Source organism: Camarhynchus parvulus, chromosome 4, assembly GCF_901933205.1.
Source record: "Camarhynchus parvulus chromosome 4, STF_HiC, whole genome shotgun sequence".
In the NCBI taxonomy this organism is placed as follows: Eukaryota; Metazoa; Chordata; class Aves; order Passeriformes; family Thraupidae; genus Camarhynchus; species Camarhynchus parvulus.
The window spans coordinates 33,087,459-33,102,866 of record NC_044574.1 but is presented as its reverse complement, the minus strand read 5'-3'; the positions used below and the strand labels follow the sequence as shown (position 1 = coordinate 33,102,866).

General features: G+C 37.7%; 1 protein-coding gene across 35 annotated transcripts in view; it reads left to right on the top strand.

Moving 5' to 3' along the window:
• TENM3 (teneurin transmembrane protein 3) overlaps positions 1-15,408 on the top strand; it is a 1,284,378-nt gene that overhangs the window by 1,152,643 nt on the left and 116,327 nt on the right. For 31 of the 35 annotated variants that reach the window (XM_030947662.1, XM_030947654.1, XM_030947660.1 and 28 more), the window contains one exon: positions 3,065-3,157. The exons of the other annotated variants lie outside the window; for them this stretch is intronic. In XM_030947662.1, coding sequence (XP_030803522.1) covers positions 3,065-3,157 — 93 coding nt within the window. The remainder of the gene's footprint in view (positions 1-3,064; positions 3,158-15,408) is intronic. 35 annotated transcript variants of the gene reach the window in all.

Genomic DNA, 15,408 nt, shown 5'->3' with positions numbered 1-15,408 from the left:
ACATTGGATTCAGTTGTGTTTTAATAGGATATATGGCAATTTGGCTCTGTGCAAAATACTATCAACAAGACCTAATGGATTTGTGTGGAACATTGCTGTTGCTGGCTAAAAAGATGAACTGTGAGGTTACAGATCAATGATGTCCAACGTAAACTCCAATTCATATTTTTTAAAATATAAAAAGACTCCTTGCCTAAATGTTTATGAGGCCCTAAAACTCTAACTTGAATAAATTGAGTTATGTGAATGTTTGTTTAATCTTTGATCCCATCTTTAAATGACAATGAGATTACCAAGCAGAGACAGAAATTGTCTTCCCTCTATTTGGGCTCAGTAAAATCTACATTAAAAAAAAAAAAAAACCCAAGACAGTAGAAGAATATTTCCTGTAGGTTTCCTGCAGACTGCAGGACCTTTCACTGAACATTTAATGATCTTTACTATTTGACTGTTCCCTAGCCAGATGTAAGTTAGGTTCATTTGTAGAGCCAATAGATCTGCTGGAGGAGCCAGCACTAGAGAATAATGTGAACTTCTGAAGAAATCAAAGTCTTTCCATTTTGTTCTTTGAATTACTGGTTGGACAGCCAGAGTCATGTTAATGAATGACTATATGTCATATGTCTGAATATGATGAAAGATCATTTAGTAATTAAATATTAGTGGGTTTTTTATTATCACTGAGCTTTAAGTTTTTATTCAGCTACTAGTTCTAGTCATGATTTCTCGATTACCAGTATCAGTAGTAACATTCTCATGACTTTGAGTTCTAGTAGGATCTAAATTACTGATATTTAAAAATGCATAGTAAATCACTTCTTTAAATGTTTCCTCTGTTAAATATTTGAATGTGCAGAATTTTTCTAATGCACAGTCAATTATGAATGTTAGAGATGCACAGAGGAAAAGTATGTTAGAACTCATACATTTGTAGATAAAAATAAACTGGTAGCATCTCTTAGTGCATTTCCTGGGAAGTATTTCATTAATTTCAGTCATTGAAGGTAAAAGATCAATTTGTTGGTAAGGGGAAATTTACATATTCCAGTCAAGGAATAAATCTCTGAGAATATTATGTAACTGTATTCAGAATCTGTGCTAATGTGCCAGTGAATCAAAGAGGAGGTTTGCTTTTTCTTACTAGATTTGCTGCAAAAAGTACCTCATTTGAAAGATGGCTACATTTTGTATGATGGACTGTGAATTTTTTACAGAAACTAGCCAAGAAACTAACGTGTTTTTCATCGTTTATACAGATACTGCTGAGTCTTCTCTTACCGCTGAGTATTAATAGTAGAGTCTTAGGAACATTACTGGATTCAACTACTTAGATACTTATTTTATCAAGAAAAAAAGAAGGAATTGGTTGAAGAAATACTTGATGACTAGAAAATATTTTAACATTTTGAAGAACTTAATTAAAGTACTGGAATACCTTAGAAATAGCATAGACAAAATATTTCCTGGAATGTGTTACTTCGAAACTGTTCTGTAAAATTGATTCAAAGTTCATTTTAGAATGTGAAGATTTTAGAAACTCCTAAAGTGTGATGAACAAACACATGTGTCATTATTGAGGTGTACTGCCAGTGATCCAATTGCCTTCAGTATTGATTAAGGTATGAAACAGGTGTTGATAGTTTCTAGGGAAGTTTTAAATCAATTTGTGTAGAGGCTGATTGATTGTCTGCAAAAGCACAGTGTTGCTGGAGGTCATGGTCTGCTCAAACCACCTATTTTACACACTCCACCCACTAAAACAGTGCCTGGTTTAATCAAATTCAAATTGTTCTGATCTGTGAGTCTTCCAGGTTTTCACACATGGACTTGATTAGAGATGTTACTTTCATTGAGAAGATGCATGGTACAAAATAAAGGCAGAAACTGGGGGTGGAGTTCAAGTCCTGCTCTTCTGAAGACCCTGTTAAGCCCTGTGCTCACATTGCTGATCTGCAAGTTGAAGAAACAAGACTCTGCTTAGATTGCTGACAGCATGAGTGCATTTGAAAAATTGACATGACATAATTATGGGATCATTATATACAGACGTTAGAAATTAAATATTGTTTTCAAATACTAAAGTCAAAAAAGTTCTGCTTTCTTCTGACATTCTCTTACTGTCAGGTTCTCACTGAGCATCTGTTTGAGTTCTAAACCACCAAGCCCATATGGTTATAAGCTTTCTTTGATGTCAGTAGTGTCTTACTTTAGATTTTTGCTTGATCCCTCTGGCATCTTTCCTGCTCAAATATCCCTTACTGTCACCATAAGTACTTGGAATTTGATCATGCTGTGTATTTTGTCCCCTGGCTCTTAGGCAAGCACCAGTAGTCCAGAATTTTGTAGCATTTGCAGTGTTCCTTGAGTTTATCATCCCTGTTTTCAGAGGTACACAGTCATTGAAGTAAGAATCGACCCAAGTATTTTTCCCCACATTAATCATTCCCTGTTTTAGATAGGACAAAAGAAATGGGCAGTTCTAAACAAAATAATAGTGGCTTACTTCATTTCTCCCCCTCATTTCCTCACTACTCCCTGAGAGAGCCAGAGACTCTGATGCTTCCTTTGCCTCTCCTGCTGCTGTGCATTGTCATTTGCAGAATGTGAGATCCCCACTCACTCTGGTCGCCAGCTCTCTGCATATTTTTCTTGCTGGCTGGCTGTGCCAGATAGCCAGCAAGAGACTGTCTTTTAATAGTCTCAGTTCAGTTTTATTACTTCATCTCTGGTCCAGCCTCATCAAGTAAACAACATCCCCCACTATGCACTGCTCAGTTTGTAAGCCTGCCTTGCCACAGACAGCAGTCAGGAATTGTATTCAAGAACTTGCACATAAATAAGGGATCACCAAAGGGTAATGACCACCTAAAGGTAGCCTTATAACGCTGAGTCTTCAGGTTACAATCATGTAGTTCACAGGACAGCATGGAAGGCAGATTAATCCCACAGTCAGTTTTGCACAAAGTTACATGACAGAATTAATATATTCTTTTTTGTGGGATCATCCCATTCTTTAATTTGAAATTGCACCTCTAATTTCATTTTTTTGTATCTTTATGTATAGAGAATTAGAAAGTCAAGCAGTCCTTGCAAATGGTCATGACAACCTTATAGAGATGGATGTGTTTTCTCCAACATATCAGGATAGCAGTTATGGGTATGTGACTCTTCAGTGTTTGCATGATGCTAACTATTGACACAGAAGACAAAGTGTGATTTAAAAAAAATTATTGCAACAGGGAAACATCTGGAACAAACGTACTCATCCTTATGTCTGATTTTTAAAAAATTAGTCTAAACAATTTGTCATACTGACTCATAGCAGATACAGAATGGTAAGCTTTGACTGCCAAATCTTGCTTGCTTTGACTTAAGACATTAAGAATGCAGTTGATATTGTATTAATTCTCTATGGCCCAATTCTGCAGGCTGTTGCAAACTATTTGCGTGATTACACATTTGCCAGGTCCAATCCTTTGTTTGTAATGTATTTACTACTTGGCAAATATTTCTTTTAGAAATATTGTGACATATATTATGGCATAAAGAATAACCAATCAAAGTTAGCAGCTTTATTTTTACCAGCTAGTTTGAGATTGCAACTGCTGATAAATATGTAACTTTAAATTACTTAGAGAATTCCACATGAATTAATATTTCAATTTGTTTAAGTAAAATTTGTATTTTAGAATTGTTCCATATCCACTTAACTTTGTCAGTAATCTGTGTCTAATTTTTGAACTATTTCTTGGCATTCTTATGCCAAATCAGTATGATTCATTTCTGTTCCGCACACGCAGAGAAAAAAAACCCTGACAAAGCAGTACCATTTCTGAATTGTTAATCATAAATTTACCTTTCTTTGTTAATTTGTTTATACTCCACTAAAAATCAGATTTTTATGTCCAAATTCTGTTTTGTTAATGGTAACTCCAAACTTCATAAAAGGGACAATGTGCTATTTGATTAAATGAGGAGATCTGCAGTTGCCTACTAATTAATCTGTATATATATTGACACAGTACATCAATCTGCTTTTCCCAAAAACTCTTAAGCTTTCACCTAGCCACAAATTAAAATCAACAGCAGGAGAATTGTATGTTAAATTCAATTAGTCAATCATTATCAGCAAACTCAAAGATATTACAGATACTTGCCAGAAGATCCCAATATATTGTCTTCAAAGTAAAAATGTAAGCATAGTATATTAAAACAGAACAAAGCCAAATATTATTGTTCCCTGTAGAACAATTACCATACAATACTGGTTCAGATGCATAAATGCTGTAGTAGAGTTAATAGAACTGTGCCTGGTTTATGCTTTATATGTTTGTAATAGGATCAAGAAATGTAAGTATTTTAACAAATGATGTATGTTATATGAAATTTCTGTTAGTTGAGACTAATTCAGGTAACAATACAATGAAATTTATCTTGTTTGTAATCCCTTCATTTTTAAAATTATGCTAGCAGGGATCATCTCCTGGTGTGAAAGTTGTCCAGAGATAATAATACATCAGTTCCAAAGCATAATAGATTTGAGACTACAAAATGCTATCAGCATGAAGATTCAGTTTATCAATGTCAACAGCATACTGTGTCACAGCTAGAATCATTATATATTTGTTTCTTTGTTTTCATGTCATGCGTTATGATATACTGTTTCTTAATTTGTATGGCTTATGGAGAGAATATTAATGTAATCAATTTGACAACTTCAGTGTTAAGAATTAATATAGAAATATACATTTTATATAGAAAGTCTAATGTTTCATAGGCCTAGACCTAAAGAACAGTTGTTTATTGCTTCAAGAGATGTATTCAGTGTGCATTAATTATCATAAGACAGCTGGAAATCTCAGTGTATTTTAGCAGTATGTATTGTTGGCTTTATTTTTTTCTCAGATGTACAAACATATGTTAGTGTACCTGTTGACAAATCAGCTTAGTTTGAAGTAAGAAGTCTGTTTTCCTTTTACCTAACCTGGTAGTCCTCTTCCCTAAGTTACCTAGGTGTCAAAATCTAAAAATATGTAAGATTCACTATTAGCAAATGACTGTATTTAAATTACTTATAGATAAAGCTTGCTGGTATTTTCTATTTCTGTATTTTTTCTATATTCTGTATTCTCTGTTTTCTATTATCCCCACATTTTCTGAAAATTTCATACTTGTGCAATGTTAGAAAACTTCTGTTGTATTTAAGTAGGAATTCTTTGCGAGGAGGTTGATTTGGAATTTTTGTCATCTGTTTGGTAGAAAGTTCGGGAGAGCTGAGTTTAGGGTATGCTTAATATGGTAGAGGAGAAAACTGAAAGAGGCTGAGTACAGAGTGGGTAGGAGTGACTGTCAAATGGGTAGATGGAGTAGTCCATAAGAAGGAACTGAGACTGGTTGGTTAAGCAAGGTGGGAGATAGATTAAATGCTAGAGGACTACAGGCTGAATATCTATGATGAAAATGGAGATAATTTCTTGTCCTTTACTGCTTGTGATTATTTGTGAAATCCTTTTGAATTGTTTGCACCTCATCACCTATGGGACTGACTCAGCATGGGCAGAAACCTTGGCTACTGCCATATGCTCTACTAGTGACAGAGGCCAGAAATAATCAAACCATAGATTTTCTATCTGTGATGGCCTATGCAGATGAGAAAGCATTCAATATGATTTCTAAAGTTTCTTCAAACTTTCTTAAGTAAAATCACAAGTTAACACTTTAGTAAAAAAAGAAAAAATCATAAAGCTAGCACAAAACACTTGCAAAATTAAAAGCTAGCTTCTTTCTGCAGTTGCTTGGCTGCAGCTGAGCTTGCCATCCCAGTAAGTGCAGGTCAAGTTGAACCAGAAGGGGATTTTAACAGATTCTGGAGATTCTTTCTGTCACATTCAAACAAGTGAGGAAACAATACCACATGTCAGGCAAAACAAAGACCTGGATGACTCTATAGTGCCTGCATTCAGTATCTCTGATAATGCTGGTTGCATGAAGAGTCTGCAAAAAGTGTGTGTGAAAATGAGTACCATAAAATACAAAGCATCACCCTCCTCTGGATGTAATCCTCTGCCTTTGTGAATCAGTGAATGGTGGTCTCTCAGTTCTGTGAAACTTGGCATGTTGCATATGAGAGACTATGCTCTGTCAGTCCAGACAAACTTTCAACGTTTGTTCCAACTTCTGAATTAATCCTTGAGTAAATAATGCCTTCTTAAACTATATTTCTTTCTGAAATACTCTCCGTGTGCCTTTTGAGACATTTAGAGCAATTGTTCCCTTCCAACTTTATGAAGACAGCAAGGGTAGTAAAAAGATTGGAGGAGTAGCTGTGCTCTACATTCCTTTGATTTTCTGCTTGGAAAGTGTAATTTATCCATTATTTAAGATAGAAATTAGCTAAGGTTAGAGTGCCTCATCTCAGAGACAACTTTTCCTGACTGTCTTGGTAGCGATATGATTCCTGAAGAGCAGAGAAGATAATGAAGTGTAATGTAAATCCTTACTGCTCGCATAAGCATTTCAGGTCCTCACTGCAAAATTCAGATGCTTTCCTCTGCTCTCCCTTCCTTTGGAGAGAGGAGAACTGTAATAGCAGGAATATTGCATCAGAAATACTGAATTCAGTATAAGGAAGTGCAGTAAAGGGCTGCCAAGTTCACTCCCAACTGGTGCCTTCTTCAGAAGTGAACATCAACAATATCAAGAGCTGAGCCACTCACTGTAACATAGATGGAAGTCTGTGTAAGTACTAGTCCTCTGAGAGACCCAGAGGAAGCCTGTAAGGCAACAGAACTACTGGATATTTTTCCAGCAATACATAGATCTTGTTTCACTCTTATCTGGAAAGTAAGTAGTGGGACACTCCTGCAAGTGAGCAGTATGAGTAGCTACAACTGAGCCGGGTTTCTTTCCTTGTTCACCCAGCACAAGACATTCTTTGCATTGGACTCTCTTGCTCATTTCTGCAAAGTGTGGCTTAGCTTTGTTTGTTCCCCTTGTTCATCTTCACGGAGTGCAGCATAGCAGAGGAGCACAAAAGAGCAGGCTTGGCAGAGCCATCTGATTATTCTGATTCCTTTGGTCCTAGATATGCAGAAATTAACTACTCCTTCTCTGGGGTCCAGAACTAGCAGCCCAAATCTGAATTTGGAGAAACAAATAAGAGGATAACAGATGTCCTTTCCATCCTGTAGCACTACATTCTTTCTTGTACCACAAAGAAGGTAGGGGTGATGAAAAGGAAGATTTACTCTAATGCACCGAAGGAGAGGAAGTCTGAGGCTTTTGTCAGCATTCGGTCCTTCAAGTCATCATGTCCTGGTGACTTTCACAGCAGATTGGAACACTGTCTTGTCTGAATTGTTCTTTGAAGTTTCAGCTGGAAGTTGCTATGCCTGACTTCTCCATTCTTTCTCCAGCAGCCAGCAGTGGAGCTGTAGCCTGCAGGAGGCAGATGTGAAAGAGCACAAAGCAGTAAGGAAGACGCTTTAACCCTAGTAGGACTTTTGTTCTTTCTTGGATGTCAGTGTTCAGTTTGCAAAGAAGGCAGGTCCTTGGTGTAAACTGAGCCAAATTCAAGCAACTGTTGCCATATGTAAAGTGCTTTTCTGAAACATTTGAATAATCTGGTAGAGGGGGATTATCTCCATTTCCTACAGATGTTTCCTCTGTTTCTACGTATGGATAATAGCTGTCTTCTCTTCCTTTCTTTCCCCCAAACTTTGATCATCTTTTCATCTGCTGTGATCTTGAAGCTTTTTCCAGGATTGATAGCATTAATAATGACTCAAAAGAAGCAGAAATTCACTTCTGTTTCTTCCTAAGAAATTTCTTTTATTTAAATTCTGCCCAGAAAATAAACTAAGAGAAATTCACAGCGTAACACAGTTTTTGTGCTGGCTTGGAGTTATGTTAAATGCAGCCATATGGTTCTGTGGAAGTCAGTCATAAGCCTGTGCTAAGGGCAAACACCACCAGCTACAAAGTTTCATCTCAGAAGAATGTAAAAAGAAGATGAAGACAGGCATTAAGTGTTCACAGAGAAACAAAAATCCAATTCCTGCTAGAGCCTGCTGGGAAAGCTTTTCTCATGCATCAATGAACCAGAGTTCACATGAAACCTAGCCAGGAATTTCTGTTATCTTTTACATCTTTCCTATAATGTTAGTCAGCAGAGATTAATCTTTTCTTTCTATCTGTTTCCTCAGCTTACTGCAAGGAATTGTATTTATTGATGTGATCTATCCATTAGTGAATCAGGCAGAGGTTTCTAATGTCAGGTGGCAGGTGAGGGTTATGGTCTCTCTCAGGGAACGCAGTTGAATCCAGCATGAATAGGGTCTGTCAGCAGAGAGAGGGCACACCAGTCAGTAGGTGCAGTACTGTGATAGATCATGATCTTGGATCACTGTCTTTTACACATTTAATGGTTTTCTCCTCATTTTGATGGGTAATGTATGTCACAGAGTTTTTTGAACAAACAAAAAAGCAAGATAACCCACTCCCAGGAGGGAAAAAATTCATCTGGTTTGCATACAAGAAAGTCAGGGAGAGACAAAAACAAAATCCTAAATGAGAGAAGTAGGAGCAAACTATAATAGCTGCAGCTGGATTTATCCTTCCTTTCTTTAACTTTCTTAAGATTAATTATCTCTTTGTATCTCTTCTAGGTCTTTGCACAGAGATAGATGTGCACTCTCTCTGCATGTGTTAGTGATGATGTATTTGAGGCAGAGCTCCCAAACCTTAGAAGTGTGTTCTGTCTGAGAGTCTGTTCTTCCCATTTGAAACATCAGAAAAATAAAAGGATAAAATTTCAGCTACCCTTATGTCTTATTTGCTTACATTGGCCTCATGGTGCTGCCAAACTTTTATAGAAAGTTCCACTGTGTTATTGAAAAGCAGAATTATTGTTTACTTCTATCTCCAGATAGGTGCATTATGAATTGGGACCATTTGGAGGAAAAATCTTGTGGGTTTTTTTTTTTTTTTTTTTTAGTTCAGGTGAGCAATCATCACAGTTTTGTTCATTACAATACAGAATAGTTAACCGTTTTTATTCCTAGGAATTCAACAGTACCTGTATATTCAAAGTCAAACCCAGGTCATTAGGAGTACTATTCAATTCTAAGCAGAGGAGTTGGGTCCTGATACAGAAGTATGCCACTGAAACATAAATTCACTGAAATTTACATTTCTCTCAACTTGCATTCACTCAAAGTGGATTTGATAGAAGTTTTTTCCACCTCTGGAGCCTTAGGAGAACAAAATTGATGTGTTTCTAATCCTAAGTGTCTAAGGTCTGTTACCTCTTGTGCCTTGGAGTGAATCCAGGCTAATAGATTGAGGACCTTAACAGAATACATAAGACATTTTGCCTGAGCTTGCTTAAAAATGTGTTAATTCATGTAATAATGTCCAAAGACTCAACACACCTTAGAGGCAAATAGATAATTTTTAATAGAGATGGATGCTGGCAGATTTGAGTTGGTTTGGGGGGAGGATTAACCTGTGCTCCACAATGTGAAAATTGGTGTGCTCATTTAATGAAATATTTAATTGGTGATTACAGAAAGAAAAGAATGCTATTGCCTTAGCTGGAACAGTCCAGTAAAGTACAGTGATCTTTTGAGTCAACAGTGGTCTTCTCTGTTGGTGATTGCTATTGTGTCCAGAGTTTTTCTCAAATTGCAAGGGTGACAGATGAGTCAATAAAACAGATTAGTGGACTTTTTGCTTACATGAAAGAAAGTTTTAGAGCATTCTGTATATGTGGATATTTCGATACCTAGAGGTAAAAGAAAAAAATGCAAAAAAATGTTAGGGATAGTTTTTCTTTTCTCCTTCACCTCTTTTCAAGTCACTTTCCATTCTGTCAACTTCCAAATGTCAGTTTTGATTTATTCTGCACTGAAACAACAGGTATCTGAAAATAGCTTTCCTCATCTCCACAGTTGCCTTTGCCTGACCCATAAAAAACCTAAATTTTGCTTTTTTGCTTTAGGCAATTAGTTCTTAATGCTTTTGTGTGTTTTACCCTAAAAAATTAAGTGAGCCAAAGAGTAGTATTATAAAAACTTGTCTTTGTGTACTGCGGGGCAAACAGTACATACTCATTATAGAAGAACAAGGAAATAATCAGTTGAATTTAAATTGAAATTGATAGAAGGAAATACATTTTGATATAGTGCATGTTTAGCCTGCAGAACAAAATGCCACAAAACATCAGCGAGAGCATGAGTTTTGGGCTGCTTAGAGAAAGAGCAAGCTGTTAGTGAATAAACAGACTGGAAGGCATTCATTCCCTCCCTTTGTACTGGCCACTTTCAGACAGGGTGTTGTTCTTCATGGTCTACCCAACTACAATAATTCCTGTTTCTGCTTATTTGGTTACAGTTTTACACAGCTTTTGTAACTGTTCTCTGTCAAATAAGTTATCTCTTTCTCCATCATTTTTGGAATAAACTAACTTTCTCATTGTTCTGCATATGCTTTCAGGAATCCTACCCCTTACACTGGTTTTTAGACAGACACCTCCATCAGAAGTACTAAGATAATTTCTAATATTGGATTCCTTTTGTAGTGCAGTCTTCTGAGTGTTAAGCTGTTCTTCGTCAGTTGTCTTCTAGCAGTGGGCTGTAATGATCTGTAGAGCCATTTATCACTAACAGGATCATCATGAACTGACCAAACATTGCATTTAGGACAGTGTAGAAGATAGAACTGCAAGAAAACCTATAGCACTAGGACATTTTTTACTGATCACAATGGAATCTCTCTATTCAGAAACATGATCAGATAATTACATTTTCTCCTCCATATTTTTCAGATTCTGTTAGTGTACAATGATACACAAGATCCAAAGATTTAGGATTAAATTATTTAGGGTTTTTAAACGCACATATTCTAAATACAGATTAATTCTGGATCAATGGTATTATAGCTCTTAAGATGAGGAGTGTTTAGTTCTTGTATGCATAAGGCCTAGCAATATTGGCCTTTATTCTGTGATAGCAGACGTCAACTAAATAATAATGTTGCACAAAGTAACAGTAGCTGCCATTCAATCTCACTGGCAGGGTGATAAAATATGATGTATATTCTGATGTACTGTGAGAAGTTTAGTACAATTTTGCTGGGCCTTATTCACAATTCCATATTTAGTATTAGTTTTGTTTAAGTCCTGTGTGACTTTTACTGTGGTGTGACATACTTGCCATGTGATTCAGCACTCCATTTGCAGGGTTGCACTGTAAGAAATAATTTAAAACAGAACCAAAATGCTGCCAAAAAAGTTTTTTGAAATGATAAGGTAGGCTTTTTTACATCTTCCAATATTGCAAAGCATTCTATATATATGATGCCCAAAATTAGAGAAGTTGTTCTTTAGCAAGGTGAGGCAACTTCAGCATAAGCTAAAAAAGTCATGTATCTAATGTAAAAATTATATTAGGAATGTTAAAATTATGCAATAACTCTATTCCAGTTGAGACTAGTCTATTTATGAAGTAATGTTAATACTCCTTTTTTGCTTGGTGATAGTTTGTGTATATAATATCTCAGCTTCTGGCAATCTGGAGTCCAGGGCTTTCCAGATGTGTTTATATAATATTGCATTCATTGATGCATAGTATCCATTTTCTTCTAAGCTGCGGTCAAAAGTTCTTGTCATAGATCCTTTCATGAAGAAAGTTATTCTAAATCACATTTCTGTTGCTGGACAGCTGGCTGTCTTATATCAAAAGTACTCAGGCTTCTGGGCTGAGTCTTACTGTCCTTGAATATTTTGATAGTCTATCTCCATTTCTATAAAGACACAGTTTTCAGTTAACTTAATCTTTCTGCCAAACTCATGGACGGTTTTTATCATTTTTTTTACCCCTTTTGTTTTTCTATTTACTGAATTTAGTAGAGAATGCTTCAGTTTTATTTTCCACAGAGGGAGTGGCAGCACAAAAAAATCTGATTTGCTGTGAGCCCTCTCTCTGCACCAGTATGAGAAGGGAGAAACCATCTGCATGTCAGCCAGTGCACATCAGCACTTGGTGCTCAAAGAGTAGTGAGTAAATTAAAAACATTATTATTTTACTTTTATTCACATGCTTCTGTTTTCTGAGCTGACACCTTTTGAGTTTTTTGATGCTGTATTTCCATCTTTTATTGTAAGGGCAAAAGCTTAAGTAAAATGCCTACCATTTGTGAAATAAGGGTACTTCCCAGCTGTCTTTGCATCCAAAGATTATTTTATGATAAAACTTTGTATTTTGTAGTTTAGATTTGTTAGGTACTGAATACTTCCCACTTAAAATGCTAAGATTAGCTGACTTTTTAATAGCAACATCTCTTGAATAAGTTGGCAGAAATATATATTGAATAAATGTAAAAGTGGAATATTATTTGCTTTAAAAGTTGAATTATTTAATAATACAGTACGGGCTTGTCTTGTAAAATATTAGCATGATTCACTGGAGTTTTGTACTCCATAGCTTAATAAAATATTTAAAGTGCTGCTTGTGTGAAGATGTAGCAAGTGCATGTTATGTGATCAATTTTGAAGGGAAGATACACTATTGCAGAAGCTATAAGCTCCCTATGAGATGAAATATAGTGTAATTTCCTGTAAGTCAGTGCCTGGTCAAGTAGTGCAAACGGTTTAGGCTTTAGAAATTAGCTATTTGAGCTCCATAGTTTGAAAAGACAAAGTAGATAGATATATAGATAATTTAAATCATTTGTGGATGGATTATATTTCAAGAGCATAAGAATTTCAGCATTATCTGGAAGCAGCCTGGATTTGTTGTCAGATGCCATATCCTTCCAAGAGTCTCATAGGAACAGTTTGGCATGGCTCAGTGAGGCAGACAAGATGTGCAAGTCTGATAGCATTACACTTTAAATACTTATCACTCGGAGTTAATGTAGCAGGAGAGTCTCTGACAACTTTGTTACTAACTCCACTCATTAAAAATAGAGATATCCAAACAAATTTTCTTAACCCACATGAAGATGCCAGACTGACTTTTCTGTCCTTATTTTTCCCTCAGCGTTCAGCCAGACGGTGCAACCACTCTGGCATTTTGTTCATGGGATTTAAAGCAAAGGAGAATAGCTTAAAGTGAGGAGCTGTGCTGTGTGCTGCCCAAGACAGCACATTCCTGAATTCCCACTGCTGAATTCCCACAGCACACTCCTGGAGTAACTGGCTGATGATGCCATGGGCAGGTGCACTCTTCAGGGGTAGAAGAGTGGCTGAATGGCCAGGTCCGGAGGGTGGCGAGTGCAGTTCCATCCATCTGGTGGCCAGTCATGAGTGGTGTCCCCAGTTAAACAGGAACAGTCCTGTTTAATTTCACAGTATCACAGAAGAAGCTGTGTTGGAAGGGACCCACCAAGATCATCGAGTTAATTCCCAGCCCTGCACAGAACCATCCCCAAGAGTCACACCATGTGCCCAAAAATGTTGTCCAAACACTTGCTGGACTCTCTCAGGTTTGGTGCTGTGACCTCTTCCCTGGGGAGCCTGTTCCTGTGTCCAACCAACCTCTGAGTGAAGAACCTTTTTCTAATATCCAACCTAAACCTCCTCTGACACAGTTTCATGCTGTTCCCTTGTGTCCTTCACTGATCACCACAGAGATCAGTGCCTGCCCCTCCACTTCACAAGGAAATTGTAGACTGAAATGAGGTCTCCCCTCAGTCTCCCCTTTTCCAGACTGAACAGACCAAGTGACCTCAGCTGCTCCTCATATGGCTTCCCCTCAAAGCCCTTCACCATCCTCATGGCCCTTCTTTGGATACTCTCTAATAACTTTATAACCTTCTTACATTGTGGTGCCCAAAACTGCACACAGTATTCAAGGTGAGGCCCCAGCAGTGCAGAGCAGAGCAGGATAATCACCTCCCTTGCCCAGCTGATGATGCTTTGTCTGTTATCAACAATCTTTATCAATGATTTATTAATGGAGAGATTAAGTGCTCCCTCAGCAAGTTCAGAGACACACCAGGCTGGATGGGACTGTTGATCTGCTGGAGGGTAGAAGGTTCCACAGAGAGATCTGGACAGGCTGGATCGATGGAGCAAGGCCTGCTGTAAAAGGTTAAATAAGGCCAAGTGCTGGGTCCTGCACTTGGGTCACAAAAACCTCCTGCAGTGCTACGAGCTGGGGGAAGAGTGGCTGGAAAGCTGTCTTGCAGAAAAGCCCTGGAAGTGCTGGTTGACTGCCCGCTGAACACGATCCAGCAGTGTGCCCAGGTGGCCAAGAAGGCCAGGTGGCTTCCTGGCCTGCCTCAAAAATAGTGTGGCAGCAGGATCAGGAGAGGATCTTCGCTCTGTACTTGGCACTACTGATGAGGCTACACCTCAAGTGCTGTGTGCAGTTCTGGGCCCCTGGTTCAGGAAGGACATGGAGGTCCAGAGAAGGGCAGTGAAGCTGGTGAAGGTCCTGGAGCACAAGCCTTATGAGGAGCGGCTGAGGGAGTGGGGCTTCTTTAGCCTGGAGAAAAGCAGGTTTGGGGGGGATTCTTACCACTCCCTGTAACCACCTGAAAGGAGATTGTAGCCAGGTGGGGGTTGTTTTCTTCTCACAAGTAACAAGCCATAGGACAAGAAGAAATGGCTTCAAGTTGCACTAGGGGAAGTTTAGATTGGATATTAGGAAAAGCTTCTTCTTTGAAAGGGTTGTCAAACTTCAGAACAATCTGCCCAGGGAAGTGGTTGAGTCATAATCCCTGCAGGTATTTAAAAAATGTGTTGATGTGGCATTTGGGGACATGGTTTAGAGGTGGACTTGGCAGTGCTGAGTTAACAGTTGGCCTCAATGATCTTAAGGGTCGTTTCCAACCTACATTTTTCTAAGATTCACATATAAAAGTTATAATTTTCTTTCATTACCTTGATGCCTGAGGTGGACTGTCAGAGTTATGACAGTTCACACCATCGCTGTCATCTCTGGAGTTTGTCTATAGGGTTAACTCCTCAAAGGCTTTGAGAATATGGATTACAGTCTCTAGTAGTCTGTGGTCTACCAAAGCCAGCATCAATTCTCACTTTCTCAGAGAAAATAAAAAAGGAAAATATCAGTGGCAGACTATTTTATTGTGCTATTTTCTTAAAACTTAAACTATATTGGAGTTCTAGTCAAGTGCTCATATAATGCCAATCCCATTTTTAGTTTGTGGAGCCTTACAGCAGAAGAAGGAGGGTGTGAAAATTGCAGGGTGGTCAGGCAGCTTCTTATTTTTAACAGGACGCTCATATATAGGAGTATTGTTGTATCTATTGTATGGCTTTGCTTCTGTCCCCCAAAACAATACATATTGCACATGAAAAGGGAAACAGCTACCTTTGTGTTTGTTGGGTTCTTTTGGGATCTGTTTGTGAAATATACCTGGGCATAGCATTTACCATATGTA